This window comes from Sylvia atricapilla, chromosome 2, assembly GCF_009819655.1.
Source record: "Sylvia atricapilla isolate bSylAtr1 chromosome 2, bSylAtr1.pri, whole genome shotgun sequence".
NCBI classification, from domain to species: Eukaryota; Metazoa; Chordata; class Aves; order Passeriformes; family Sylviidae; genus Sylvia; species Sylvia atricapilla.
In genome coordinates this window covers 26,673,858-26,689,298 of record NC_089141.1, presented here as the reverse complement: position 1 = coordinate 26,689,298, position 15,441 = coordinate 26,673,858, and the positions used below count along the sequence as shown (strand labels likewise).

The 15,441-nt window shown below is 46.6% G+C and overlaps 1 protein-coding gene across 1 annotated transcript; it reads left to right on the top strand.

The window, feature by feature from the left end:
- The first annotated feature begins 1,881 nt into the window (after window positions 1-1,881).
- On the top strand, window positions 1,882-13,524 carry LOC136375555 (T-cell surface glycoprotein CD4-like). Its single transcript, XM_066341120.1, has 10 exons — window positions 1,882-2,228; window positions 8,073-8,203; window positions 9,745-9,921; window positions 10,010-10,153; window positions 10,396-10,668; window positions 11,116-11,478; window positions 11,599-11,841; window positions 11,932-12,050; window positions 12,289-12,356; window positions 12,776-13,524. Exons 2-10 carry the CDS (start codon window positions 8,143-8,145, stop codon window positions 12,807-12,809), a joined length of 1,482 nt encoding a protein of 493 aa, XP_066197217.1. The 5' UTR covers window positions 1,882-2,228; window positions 8,073-8,142; the 3' UTR covers window positions 12,810-13,524.
- The last annotated feature ends 1,917 nt before the right edge of the window (window positions 13,525-15,441 follow it).

Sequence of the window (15,441 nt, the reverse complement as noted above, 5' to 3'; positions counted from 1 at the left end):
TGCAGGAGAGCTGTGTCTCAGAAAAGGGCTTTCCTAAGTTCTGGACACTGGCAGAGCCCATTCCATCCCATCCCATCCCATCCCACCCCATCCCATCCCATCGTTTGTATCCATCACTAGGGAAGTTCCTGTCTCATGCAGGTGACTGCCTCTCTGAAATAGGACACCATCTTTCTCCAAAGTCACAATCAGTGGAGAAGCTCCTGTGCTGACCATGGCTGTTCCTGTCACAGCTGGTGGCACACTGTGGACCTCGCTGCTGTGGCTGTCTGTCCCTGCTCTCCCCAAAGCCTGGTTGCATCTCACACCCCCATCCTCCAGATGAAGGGGCAAGGCACTGCCAAAAGGAGAAGAGTGGGTGGCACAGAGATGAAATCTCAGCCATGTCTGGGGCTCAGTGGGTTTCCGCCACCTTGGCTGAGGCTGGGATTCAGAGAGAGAGAAAGAGACACCAAATGTGGGTGGGAAACCACAAAAGCCCCCTCCTCCACCCTACAGAGACGGGAAACAGCTGAGATTCGTAGTGGTGCAGGTTGGTACAGGTTACTGAAGAGCAACCTTACACTGGGTTTACAGGGCAAGGTTTTGGTACTGGAGGGGCTGCATCAGTGGCTTCTGTCAGAGGTGAGAAGGAGCTGGCCCAATGTCAGTCAGAGCCACCTCCAGACAGCCCCAAAGCAGACCCACTGCAGACAAGGCTGAGCTCATAGGTGATGATGGTGGCACCTTTGTGATAGTGTATTTAACAAAGGGTAAAAAGCTGTGGGAGACAGGAAGGACAATACGTGGGAGAAACAGCCCTGCAGACACCAAGATCAGGGGAGAAGGAGGGGCAAGAGGTGCTCCAGGTGTCAGAGCTGAGATTCCCCTGCAGCCCTGTGGAGAGCCTGCACTGGAGAAGGTTTTCTGGCAGGAGCTGTTGCCTATGGAGGGCCCACACTGGGTTCCTAAATGGGATTATCTAGCACTCTGCCCAACCACACCTTGAAAGCCTCCAGCAATGGCAACTCTGCCACATCCTTGGGGAGGTTGTTCTGGTGACTGTTTTCACTGTAAAGAACATCTTTCTGATGTCAAGATGAACATGAGGAGCTGCAGTCCATGGGAGGAAGCATTTCTTGAAGGACCCCATGGTGGAGCAGAAGAACAGCATAAGCAGGAAGAAGCAGCAGAATTAAATGCTATGAACTGACCACAACCCCCATGACCTGTCCCATGTGACACTTTGTGGGGGGAAAGAGGGACAGAAGAGTCAAGTGTGAAGTTCAGCCTAGGGAGAAAAAAAGGTAGGAGAAGATTTTTAAAGTTATGGGGTTTTGTTGTGACGTTTTTATTTTGGCTTGGTTTGGTTGGGTTTTTTAATCACTATTTTATCAATTTATTTGTTTTTAGTTGTCCATAAATTAAATTAAGCTTCCCCCAAGTTAAGTCAGTTTTGTCCATTACAGTAGCTGGGGAGAGATCTCCCTGTCCTTATCCTGACCTGAGAGGGTTTTTCACATCTTCTCCCTCTACCTTGTTGAGGAGGGGGAATGAGAGAGCAGCTGAGTGGGTGCTGGCAGACAGCCAAGGAAAAGCCACCACTGCTATAAAGAAAATATTCTCTCATCTCACTCTAAATCTCAGACATACTCTCCACAGGTGGGTGGGGCTGGGGTCAGCTCCTCAGAGGTGCCTCCTCTCAGTGGTGGTGCAGGAGACAGGCTGGGAGATGGAGCTCAGATCACTCTCACAGAGTGCGGGAGGTGTGGGCTGGGTCCAGATCTGCTGAGCTACCCTGTTAGTTTGTAAGCTTTCCTTCTCCGTGGAGCAGAACCAGCTCCCAACCACTGATGTCTAAGTTTCAGTCCCGTCACGGCCTCCCTCAGCTGCCCCATGGCCAATAGGCTCTCTCTGTTCTGCACACTCATTCTCCCCACCGCTGCCACACATCGCCTTCCGCTCAGGTCCATTGCTGTTCAGACCCAGAGCTGAAATCACGTGCCTTTGGAAAATCACCATCTGCCCGGAGCAGTCGGCGGGTATCAGCAGAACCTGGACTGCCAGCAAGGCCTGGCTGTCGCTCCGGCTGGAGAGGAGGAGACATCGAGGCCACCTGAACATCTGCTTGCTGAACATCGACTTGGTTCCTCCTTTGTCTCAGCTGTACTTGGGTGAGATCAATTACGGCAGGTGACAAACACAAGGGTGAGAGAAACACAAGAAACACAGAGGCTGAGAGAAGAGAGGTAAGGAAACTCTTTCTTTTGCTAAGAGGCCAGCCTGTTTTTGGGTTTTTTAATGTTACGAACTTTATTACTCCACTCAAGTTGCTGTTTCGGCACAGATGGATTGGTTTTGTCCCTCTTAAAGGTCTGTTGTAAAACCATCTTAAACCTTTGACTTGATAATACTCCTGGCTGGACAATTTTCCGAGGCCTTTCAATTTTAACTAAAAACTGTCTTCCTGGGATTTTCTCTGAAAGGGGCAGGAAAAAAGGGACCTACGAAAAGCTCAACTTGCTTCAGAGCCTGGGGATCTCATGGATCTTTTAAACTCATATGTAGGGAAATATGTCCTATATGAAGGCCTGTCACTGGCATATCCCCAAGGGCTGCAAATGCATTGGGGAGCAGCCCTCTACCAGCTGCCACTTGCTATCACCTTCTCCACGTACCCTGCAGGAAGGAGAACTTTATTCTAAAAAAAGCCTGCAAAAATAAGAAGATGCCAGTCTCTAGCTAAGTAAGGATGTCTACTTACATCTGTACGTGCTGAGACCGGAGGGGTCTGTTCTGCTAATCCAGGCTGACTGGCTCACTGCCTGACACTGGCTGCCAATGCTGCTGATCCATTAGCTCAGGGCTGAGCGAGCAGGATTTCTTGGAAAAAGAGGGATCCTTTCAATTTCAGGACAACGGAAAAGAGATTTGCCTTCCCCTTCCACAGGCTGCTGCGCTGTTGAAAGCAGCAGTTTCATTTCTGGTTGAATTTTTCAACTTTCAGGTGGCGTATCCTACTCAGCCTCCGTCAGCCACCTCAGATATTCCTCCACATGGTGCATGGAGGTTGAGCTCAGGTTACTACTCAGTGTTCTACACTATGAACTCAACAGTCCCTGGTGCAGGTTAGAATCATAGGATCACAGAATGGTTTGGGTTGGAAGGGACCTTTAAAGGACATCTCATTCCAACACCCCCGCGACAGGTAGGGACACCTTCCACTAGAAGGTCACTCAAAGCCCCATGCAACCTGGCCTTGAACACTTCCAGGGATGGAGCAGCCACAGCTTCCCTGGAGAACCTACTCCAGTGCCTCATCCCTCACTGAGTTAAAGATTTCTTCCTAACATTTGATTTAAACCTACCCTCTTTTAGTTTAAAACCATTCCTCCTTCTCCTATCTCTATTTTACCATGTAAAAAGTCCCTCTTCTTTTTAATAAGATACCTTTAAGTACTAAAAGGCTATGATGAGGTCTCCCTGAATTCTCCTTTGTCCTCCCCAGTGTCTCACAGACCTGTCTGCCAAAGCTGCCTGCAGCACAGCAGGGCTCAGCTCATCCAGACTGAGCATCCACCTTATCCCCACTAGTGGTTCTTGAGCACCCAGGGATGGTGCCCACCTTATCTGCCACAGCCTCATATGAGGACCCTGTATTCACCAGAGCAAGATTAGGGAGGGATGATACTCAAGTGTCATCCCAAGCACATACAGAGCTTGGAAAGTTGGTGAAGGAGCTGATTTTGGAGTGCATCACAGTGCTTGGATTAGTCACAACCTCCAGTGGTTTTAGAAAGGCAAGTCTTGGCTTCCCCTTAGGCCAAAAGGGAGTAGCCTGGGCTGTGGAGATGGAGCCACTTCTTGTGGCCACCACATGGTTCCAGGCACGTGACTGGGTGTGGGGTACTTCATGGCTGAGGGCAGCTCAGCTGGTGCTGACACAGTGACATTGCCACCCTGCCTTGTCCTGCTGGTGGGACCTCTCTCAGTGAGGATCAGCTGCTTTCACCTGTGACCACATGGATCCTGCTCCAGCGCTTCCCTCTCCCAGGAGCTCCAACGGGAGGGTGGCATCTGCTCTCGGATGAGCAGAGATGCTCAGGAGGAAATGGAGACAGGCTCAAGCGGTCCAGGGCCACATTAGGCACCGTGAAATGACCCTCCCTGCTGTCATAACTTTGCTCTCTGCTGGCTATTTTCATTGCACTTGGTCTCTCACCCTGCCTGCTGCTCACCCAACGTTAAGACGTAAATTCAAAGAAACCAGTATTTGGTAAAAGAACCAGGTCAGCTTTGTTTCAGATTTTGAAACTGAGAAGAAGAGAAGCCCTTTAGCCCAGAGCCCCACCGCTGAGCCTAACTCTCGAGCAGGGCAAGACGCAGCTGCACCTCTGGGCCCTGGCCCGGCAGGCACCGCACGGGGAAATGCCACAGCGGAAGCTGAGGTGTGGAGCCCTGCTGTGGGGCCCCCCCACACCCTGACAGAACAAGCTGCTGCCAGATCAAAAGCACAGCCACAAACAAGAGCGAGAGAAAACAAAACCATACTGCAAGAAAGAGGCACAGGAGCATACCGAGAAAAGGAGATGGCCTGCTCTGCATCAGGAGCGATTGCCAAGTTTTTATTTGTTGAGGTTTTCTTTAATTTAAGTTTCCTCCTGTGTCATGCCAGTGCCAGCCTGTGGAGAGGTCTCTGTAGCCATCACCCACTGGGGTTCAGTGCTGGAGGGACTGAGGGGCTGCCAGCCCTGCTCTCAAGCAGATGTTCTCCAGGCATGACTTGGTCCTGCAGGCATCATTCTCTGGAGCAAGCCCACTCACTGCCTCAGCTCTCCTCTTCCTATCCCTCAGAGAGGCAGGGATCATTAAAATAAGTCAAGAAGGAAATTAAACCAGTTTAATAAGAGGGGGAAGTTAAAATGAAAAGGAAATCAATGTTCACTTGGGAGGGAGCCCTGTTCCTCCGTTGCTAGACGTGCTAATAAATCAAGTATGCCTGGACTGTTTCTGGCACAGAGGCCAGCTGGCATGAGATGGTCTGGGCTATTAAACTCACTTAACCTCCAAAATGAACTGGCGACATGCCAGCCACCTAATGGGAGAGGTCCCTGGCCCATGCTAACACCTAAATGAATCCCAAGAGTTGCTCGGGAGAGCGAGAGCTGTCCCCGGCCAAAAATGTGTCAGGAAATGTACCAGCAATTTAACAGGACTGATGAGTATGTTCCAGTGCCTGGGGACATTCTGTGACACCGCTTAATTTATGAGTACCACGGTAAGATACAGCCGGGCTGCCTGTAAGAAAGCTGTGGGTCTGCTGCAAGCATCCGCTAATGAGAGCAGCTTGCTCTGTTAACAGAGGAGCCTTGCTCGCTGAGATCCGTAAACTCCGGAGCAGCATTGCCTCTGATCCGGCCTGGAGGGATGCAGAAGGAGACAGAAAGGCAGGGGGGAATTTGAAGCGGCATGCATGAGAAGCAGAAACAAACAGGGAGAGAGGGAAAGTGTGTAAAGGAAATCCTAGCTGAGGGCAACCCATTTTCCCCACCGATTTGTAACATGTAGGTGGTAACATCGCACTGTGGAGATCTGCCGCAGAAATACAAAGATTAGTGTGAACAAAGTGGGAATGCAGAAGTTGTGAAACCAAGAGAAGAAACAGAAGAACAAAGATGCATCAATCTGCATCTACCAAGATGCACAAGGTCGGTAGTTCACCAGTCCCACAGTGCTCTGGTTGTGTGGTTTTGCTCAATAACCAGTAAGCAAGAAGGCAAAGAATGAACTGAAGCCATATGACAGGAGAATAGAGATTCCCAGTCAAAACAAAATTATGAGATGTGACTCAGTGATTTCATTAATTTTTACTTGTTCTGTTACCTATATAAAGTTTAATGACTTAAAAAATTTGAAACCCATCACTGAGCTGTTAATTCACGGATATTACTTTAGAGTGGGGGCTGACTTTTTCATCCCACAGAAACAGGTGATGCGAGATTTCACAGCAGGGATGAGGTTTCTCCTGTCACCTCAGGAATGGATCTTACTCAGGGCCCTGTGCCAGTTCTCAGATATCGATGTTCCTTAGGAGTGAGATGCATACAGATGCCTTGTTAGTGTCCCTTTCTTTATTCTGTAGCTTAACCCAGCAAACTGCTTCATCACTGCCTCTGCATCTTGTTAGGAGTGATCTCCAATCGTCTGAACTTGCTCCTTTGTTTTACAATTTTCGCAGAAAACAGCTCATGCGATTATTTCCTTGCCTGGGGTAGGTTTTTTGTTTTGCACGAGGCAAGACGCAAGTCTCCTCTGACTGTGTCTTTGCCACCTGTTTCTCTTCTGATGGTGCATATGGCTGCTGTCTTGCTCTTGCACACATATTTTTCATCTGTGCATGTGTCTGCATTGGTCTGGATGTCAGATGTTGTACTGACCTGATCTCCATTTAAATCTAGTGCTGATGTTTTCATCTACTCTTTGATAGCTTTGCATGCTCTGATCATTAAATTAATTTCAGTACTAAATTATGCTCTAATAGAATATATTACACTTAATATTGCACATCGTACATGTGAATACTGTAGAAAATGATTCATGCATTTCTTTTGAGTTTAATCCCATTAAAACTCCAGCCTTCAGTCTGTCACACGCCTGGCGTGGGGACTGCCTGCTTTCAGAGAAGGGAGGTCACCTCACTGGCTCGCTCACTCTCCAGAGCATTTAAGCTGCTTGGCTTCCCTTCCATGATATATGCCTTCGTTTAAGGAGGGTCAGCTCAGTAGTGTCCTTGCACCAGCAGCCGTGGCCCCCTCCACCTTGTCAGGCCACCCAGCTGCACCTGTTACCAGCACTTGGTCTTTGCTACAGTCAGAAACTGCATCTAATTTGGTAACCCACCTTAACATGACCATTAGCTTCCAGTTCCCACTAAAGGTTTTGCTACCATTCACGCAACTTTTTTTTGGACCTCATTCCTCCCTTCTCCCCGTACTCTTCATCGAATAGTCCTAAGAATTCAAGCAGGTTCTCTCCTACATCAGACTTGCTGATTATTGAGATTTTTAAGGTAAGAAGTTTAAAAAAAAACAAACAACCAAACAAAAAAAAATTCCCAAACTGAAACCTGAAGAAAAATATTAATAACAGCCTAAAGATGGCTGTAATCACAGAATCACAAAATTACACAGAAATATTTAGATGGCAAGGGACATTGGGAGGTCTCCAGTTATTTCTCCTACTCAGAGCTGAGTTGACTCTAAAACTACAACATGTTGCTCAGGGCTTGACAAGGCAACTTCTGAGCGTCTCCAATGGTGGAGATTGCCTGGCATCTCTTGGCACTTATTCCATTGCTGAACCACCTTCAGTGGGAAGAAAGTTTTCCTTATATCTAGTCAACATTTTCCTGCTCAACATATGGCTGCTGCCTCCTGTTCCTCCCCTGTGCACATCTGAGAAGAATGTGGCTTATTCTTCTAGGTAATATCCATTAGAGAATGGGAAACTGAAATTAGATTCCACTTTGGCTCCCTTCTCCCTATCAAGCCCATTTTCCTGCCTCTCCCTGTGTGTCAGGTGCTCTAACTTCCTCACCATCTCACTAGCCCCTCCATTGAACTCTGTGCAGTTTGTTGGCATTCTTCTTGTACTGGGGGCCCAAAACTGTACCCTGTATCCTAGATGAGACCTCAGGTGTGCCAAATAGAAAGAAATAATTACTTCACTCTACTTCCAGCAGGGCTGGCTGTGCTCTTGTTAATGCAGCCCTGTATGTGTTTAGCTTTAATCTCTGTAAGAGTGATGATAATCCACCATAGAGAAGTAAAAAAGCACAGAACTCTTGGCAGTATAAACAGCTGCTGCCTGATGAATGCCAGAAACCTAGGGATGAGTAAAATGAAATGTTTATTACCAAACTCCAGGGGCACGCTGCAGATGGATTCTTTGCTGAAACAAAGGGCTCTGGTGACTTTCCCAATAAGCTTCCCTTTTGCTGTGCTGAAGGATGGCGGGAGCTGACTGGGAACACAAGTCCCATCCATCAAGGCCTGAAAATCAAACATTATTAACAGAGCATTTGGGTCTTCCAGGAGGAGATCCCTTGGCAGTGACAGCATTTCCAGCCCTGCTCTCTGGGACAGGAGCAGCATTCCCACAGTGATGGAGCCGTGCGGCACAGCCCTGAGCTGCACGCCTGCTGCCTTCTTGCTTCTGCATCTGGGTGAGTCCTGGGCTCAGCAAACCCTCGCAGTTCTTACAGCCTTTTCACAAGCCTCACAACACTCGGTGTATTTCTAGGCTCCTTCTGATGTGTCATATAAGATTCCTCACATGGTTTAGCTTTGGGACTCAGGTTGTTCCCAGCTGAGCCTGCTATGCCTGCCAGCCCAAACCAGGATGCATCACCAGGTTTAGGAGCTGCCCTGTAGAGATGCAGGAGTGGGGGTCCTGTGAGAACCAGGATACACACCAAGCAGAGTGAAAAATACTGTCCTCTACACTGCCTCCAGCTGTCTGGGCAAAAAAATATCTGTGATGAATAACCACACCTCTGACGTGATCTTCAGAATTTCATCACAGCTTCGCCCTTACAGATGGAATGCTACTGGCTTGCTTAGCTTGACTGCTAGTGGTATAAGCTTTGGTGGATATTCTAGTGCTTATTTTTGAAGAAAGGAAAGATAGTGAAAAGGCCAAGCCTGCATTTCTCAGATATTCAGCTTTGGTTCCTCTGGTCACAGAGGAAAGATTGGAAGGCTCTTGTGCAGCCTAGAACCAAATAAGAAGCAAAAGATACCAACTCTTACTAATAACATTTTCTAATTTCACAGTTTAAGACAAAATCATAAACTTCTGTAGTTCAATATGCAATTATCAGAAATCCGTATTGGTTGCAGGTTACCTCTTAGAGGGTTGTAACTTCTGGCAAACCCTACATTGAATTAATATAAACTTTTCATTTTACATTTCTACAGCTCCTCAGTATGCAGGTCACCTGGGGGATTTGCAGGTTAGGCATCTCTGAGAGCTCACCAGCAGTGAGGCAGGAGACCACAACCCTGTTATTCCAAATCTTCTGGGAACTCCATCTCCTTCTTGAGGTCTTCTGCAGAAATCTTTACAGTGAAGGAAAGGAAATTATTCTCCCAGGAAACCACTCCTAATGTTTCTTCAACCTTATACATCCTATTTCTTTTACTGTCACATAGCCCTCCTCCCAAGAACAGGAACTTGACATTAAGTCAGCCTTCTTTCTTTCTGTTTTACTTTATCTCTTCATTTTTCTGCGTTTTCAGTCTTTGTCCATGCAAAAAGTGGAAGAAGGTGTAAGCAAATCTGTCAGTGCTGCATCAAGTGTTGACTGGGGAATGAAGGAGGGCTAACATATGCCGTCCTTCAGTTGCTACCAGTAGAATAACTAAGTCTTATCCAGTGGAAAAAGGTTGTTCCAGTAAAATTGTTGACATTTCAAAATCCCGAATGATGATCAGTTCACCATAACTACTGGCATTTTCCCTTTTTTTCTGAATATATGCAGAAGAGAATAACCATTAGCCAGGTAATAAAAGAGCTTGCTTGCTTGCCTGATGATACAAAGAAGTGACAAGTTCAGAAACTTTGCAGTTTGAAAATGAGGACATTTTCAGTGTCTGGAAAAGGGAGGAGAAATATCAGCATCTTTTTGGAGGGCTGGGAAGTGTTTACTGAGTGACCCTGCAGAAAGCAAACTTATGCCTTCTTTTGGTGGGTATTGACTTTCAGGTCTGATCTCCACTATGGCGCACCAAAATGAATTCCAGATTGGGCTGGCAGGAGGGGAGGTGACCCTGAACTGCACAGGCATACCTCCTGACTCAAAATTATCTCGGGACACAGTTGTGAAATGGATGTACAAAGATACTCTTCTATGTCGTGTGGAAAACTTAAAAGTTTGGAAAAGTAAGGCTTCCAATTCATTACCCCTTTTCCCTTTACACAGCTGGGAAGAAAACCTCTTCCCTTCTAACCAAGCCTATTTTTCCATAAGCACCAGCTTTCATTGCTGATAAATTTGGCATCAAGACGCCCTATAAACAGCTGCAGGTGTGGAATTTGAAGCTCTCGGACGCTGGGATCTACACCTGTGAATACAACTCTCACAAAGTCAGAATCTCACTGCACGTCTTTAAATGTGAGTGACTGAGTGAGTGGAGGGCTTTTAGTCACCAGGTGGGGAGGGGACCGTAGAGCTTGGGGAAACATCTCTGCTGGGATTCTTTATCCAGGTGAATTTCTTATGTCCCGGGCTATCACAGTTCACTTCTCCATCTCCAGAGCATGGCGTCTCCATGTTCTCTTTGCTGTAACACTTATCTTTCTCTCACAGGTAGAGAGAAGAACTAACTTACCAGATGTGTTTTTTTCTTTTTACAGTGACAATCTCTTCGGATGGGCATTTTCTGCAAAATGAAGTCCCTGAGCTGGTTTTAACGCAAAATTCATCTGATCCTCTACCCGAGCTCAGCATCACATTCTTTGACAGTAACAATAAAAAAATAACACAAATATTACAAAACAAGAGCCATCAAAAATACACAGTGAATTTAAAGAAACTGGAGGCTATGGACAGCGGGATCTGGGTGTGTCAGGTCCATTCAGACTCTCCATTGATTAATCAGAACATCCCCTTTGCTGTGAAGGTATTAGGTACGTGACAACAAAAATGGAACTCACACACAGCCTTGGGAACCAATGTTCCCTTTGGCTTATGAGTTTAACCTTTAATCTCCACATCCCAAGCACTGGTGCTCCAGGGTTGACTTCCCAGGGCTTCCAACAATGCAGCTTGGAGATTGTTCTGCTGCCCGAGTTCTGTTCCACTCTTGCACTCATTTTCCTCTCCAGGCTTGGTGAGGAGAAAATTCTCCTTTCCTCAGGGTCTGTTCTTCTCAGCTCTGCTGTGCTTGGGAGCTTTGGATCTTTCTGCTGTCTTATTCTCAGATGGTGTTTAACCTTTCTGGAGGATGTCGTGGCTTTTCTCCAAGTTCTTTTTAAAATGAGTGCAGTGTGCCTCCCTCTGGATCAAGGGTAGACATGGAGAAGTGTAACCATGGCTTTTCCTGCCTCTGTATTCCTTGTCTCTTCTAAATTCAGGTTTTCAGAATCCAGATTTGGAAAGAAAGTATGCAACTGTTGATAGCCCTGTCATCTTGTCATGGCGTCTGAACTCCCAGAAGATAAAATGGAAAGAAGATTTCACAGGACAGCTGAATTGGAAACAACAGGAAGGTGCAAATGCTCATAAGCTGCTTGATTTCAATGTCACAGCACAAGGACAGCTGCAGGAGATCAAAAAAAGCAGCAACTTTCTGTTTGAGATACCTGAGAGAAAACCTGAGAGTACCATAGAAGTGAAGCTCCCCAAAGTCCATTTCAACCATTCTGGTCAGTACCAGTGCCAGCTGAAGTACCGAGGAAGATATGCACAGAGCAAGATAGAGCTGGTGGTGATGAAAGGTGAGAGGAAAATAAGTGGGTCATGAAGAAGAGGAGCTGCAGAAACCTGCAATCCACAAGAGCATGGATGAACCCATCTTCCTATCCCCTCACTCACATGTCCTTTTCTTGCCTTTACAGTCTCAGCTAACCCTGCTGGGCCACTCTCCAGAGGAGGCAATATGACCCTGACCTGCCAGGTCTCTGGATCACTTCCACCCAGTGCCTACTTGCGCTGGGAACGTGTGAATGGGACTAAGCTGGATGTAAAGAACTCGAAGCAGCAGGAAGTAAAGCTGGAGGTGAACATCACTGCTGCAGGGCTCTGGAGATGTCACCTCATAGAAGACAGTGACAGAAAGATAAGCCTTCATTACCACGTAGGTATGGAAACTAGCATCACATCCCTGCCCCAACCCTAAAGCTACAAAATTCTCTTTGTTTCTGTGTCTAAATACTTTTATCCTCCCACAGAGGAAGCTCCTGTTTGGATTAACAACGTGATAATTGGAGCAAGCGTTGGAGGCAGCTTATTGGCATTTGCCCTTGGGTGCCTGTGCATCATCAGTGGTATAAGCTGGCAGCGGAGAAGGGTGAGTGCCGTGGTCCCTGTGGAGGGTGCAGAGATTATTTGCTCTCCAAACCACAGGAGGAGTCAGGTTTCCTGTCTGAGTACAGGTCAGAACAGACAAAGGGCCAATCCTTAGACTCAAAGCAAGTTTTTGAGATAGGTAGTCTGCAGACGTCAGACAGCACTTTACTACCACTTCAGAGGAAAGCATTTGAAGCATAAAATTATCCAATTGTTCTTTGTCCCTTCTCTCTTGGCAGCAACGGGCAAAAAGGATGGCACAAGCAAGACAATACTTGCTGGAAAACAAGACGTGTCAGTGTCAACAGTAAGTGGCAATGAGGGCACCCAGAATGGGCAAAAACTGTTTTCAAGAGAGAGGAGCTGCATAATTGAGCGGGGAGAAATTGAACTTGAGCCTCTTTGGTGAAAAAGTACAGCTGCATTTCAGCATTTGCAGCTTTTACTCATGTTAAATCCTGCTTAAGAGTTACGAGCTATGTTGAATCCCAAACCCATGTTTGCAAACTCTGTGCTGGGAAACTTTTGAGCAGAGTGGTTTCACTCAAAATATCTTAATGTTGAGAGATGTTGGCCCAACCCAAGCAGAAGCTCCAAAGTCCTTTGGCAGAGTCCACAGTGAATCTGAGATCTGGATAGCAAGGTTGTGAATATGGAAGGCACACAACCAAGCACAAGGGTGAAACAAAATTTTAAAAATCCATGATGTCTATGATTTCATTCCAGCTCTGCTAGCACAGTGCTGGACTGCAGTTGGTGAAAATTGCCAATAACCTCCCAGGAGTAACAAAAGAAGAGAAAAAAAAATCACAGAACACTCTGATTTATACCCTTTCCTAAAGGCTTTGGGTGATGTGAAATACACCATCATGTCATGACCCTTTTCATGGGAGCAAGGATTTCTTAGCAGAGAAGCTGCCCTTTTCCATGTCTTTAAGCTTATATGGTATCAGGCACCAGGAGCAGCTGTTGGAAACACTGACAGCCATTCCGTCACTGGAAGTGGAGTGCAAAGGGAAGGATAAATGATTGCATGAACAAGTTCAATGAATGTTTGGGTACAGAACAGAACTTCTGCTTTCACCAGTGACATTGCCAAACTGTGATAGTTTCACCTAATTTTTTTCACTGTCACCAAGAATTCAGTGAGAATGTTTATTGGCAAATACTGCATCAGAGCTGGGATATATATGCAGTGAAGAACATAACATGTCAAAAAATTCACCTTCTTTTCACCTACATTTTATCAAAGTTAAAAAATAATCCCCATAAAGAGAGGACAAAGCCTGTACAGATACATCAAAATCTAGATAAATCTGTGCAGTACAAGTGCTGATACAGTTGTTCTCTAACTCTCTTTGCCAAGTAAGCAGCTCAGTGTAACTGAAACCCAAACTGCAGCCATGTGGATGCTCAAATAACAGTTTGCAACCTCAGCTACAGAGGCAGGCAGTCATTCTTTATGCAAAAAAAAACCAACTGGGGGGTGGTACTCACGTAGTACTTTTCTCTTGCAGCAGGCTGAAAAAGTAGTACTGCAGCACTGACATCACAAGGACTGATGAAGTCTCTGCCTGTACCTAAACACCTGGCAGCCCATAGTGCTCTGTGAATCCCTTTCTCCTGTTTTAATGTAATTCTTTCTTCCTTCATCATTCCCCCAGTCTAATGCCACGGAGGGACGTTGTCTGGCTAGGAGCCAATGGACAAGACAAGAAACCCTGAGGGGTTATGATTGATCCCCAGTTCTATAATGAGAGATGCTGAACAGAAGATATGTATATATGCACACACACATATATATAATATGCTTGTATTTTGTTCATGCACTTAATCTGACCTTCCTGTGGAACCAATTTTATGCTCTTCTTTTATCTGCCTGAGAGACAATAAATTACTTTGGAGTTGGAAGTTATTTTTTGCAAGCTGGACTACATTTTTTCTGAGGCGCTCTCGTCTGGTTCAAATTCACATTTCTCTCTTTCCTGCTAGGATGTGAAATGCTGATCTTCACTATCTCCAGCCTCCCTGGCTGGCATGGGCCTTCCTTAATGCACTAGTTCTTTGCTCTCTGTGAAACCTGTCTGTCCATGATCATTGGCCTTTCCTGGGCAGACTATGCCCTACATATTTACCCCTAGACCTACATATCTGGTCCCCCATATCTATCCCTCAGCCTTTCACCTCTCCCATAAACAGCTAACAAACAAGTCAAAACAGCACGACCAGTGGGATAATTCAGAACTATTTTTATCAGGAGGGCAGCTCAGGATACCAATAGATTCTGGAAGTCAGAGCCCGAAAATGTTCTGAATTTTGATCTAGAAGGTAAGTTTGGGAAGGGTGTGAGAGTAATTTCCTAGGAGAAAAAACCAGCCTTGAACTGCCCAGTCCCATAGAGTGCAGAGAGCAGATGCTTCTGAGAAAACCACTCAAAATGTTTCTCACCAAAATGACCCTTTTATTTGGCTCAAGGAGATGAGAAGAGGACAAAAAAAAAAAAAAAAAGGCCAGGAAATTTCAGATGGAACTAAAAGCATGCTGCTTGCATGCTTAGAGATGACAGAACGTCCTGAAAGAAAAATGCTGTTAAAATATGTACACAGAAATCTTGTGTTTATAGAAGCTACTCTACTGTCTGCTAGTGGCAGGTCAAAAAGGCCTTGAGGTCCTACAGCTGTCACTGGCTGCAGTCCCTGTTTGTTGGTCTGTGCTGGCCTTGCTGGGGACAGGCACAGAGGGGCGCTGGGCTGTGGGAAGGGCTCCCTGTGGTGAAGACCCTCGGTGGGATGCCTGGTGCTGGAGGAGGGGCTCTCTGACATGCCAGCATCACTCTGCTACTGACAGACAACAGACGGGCGGCAACAACGGCACAGGCAACACCTGTGAGCCGGGGGAAACCCGCCACCCACAGCCCCTGGAGTGGGGACACAGCCCCAGGCAGCTGTGGCAGCAGGTGTGGGCCCCACTGGTGTCAGGCCTGTTCCTCCACAGCCATCCTCACTCAAACAGGAGTGACAAAGGCCACGCTGACATCACTTTCCTTCCCATAGCGTGTGCTTGCATGCACATGACTGTGTTAATTTTGGAAAAGCCTTGGTCCATATCCTGGTGCAGTCAGTTGCTCTTCCTGCTCTTATCCTGCCCCTGAACTGCCAGCATACCTTAGGAGCCAGTGGTGGCCCACTAAACTGCTAAACAAGGCATCATCATGGCTCAAGGACAGATGCATTTTAGGAGCTGTATGGGGAAAATGAGTACAAAGTCAGTGATGGTCTTGTAGTGGTCATGCCATACTGCTCGGCACAACCCCCTTAACAAAAAACTAGCCTTGTTTCTGCAGTTCAGACTCTTCACCTTAAATAACTGCTTAAGTACCAAAATCAGCCTCT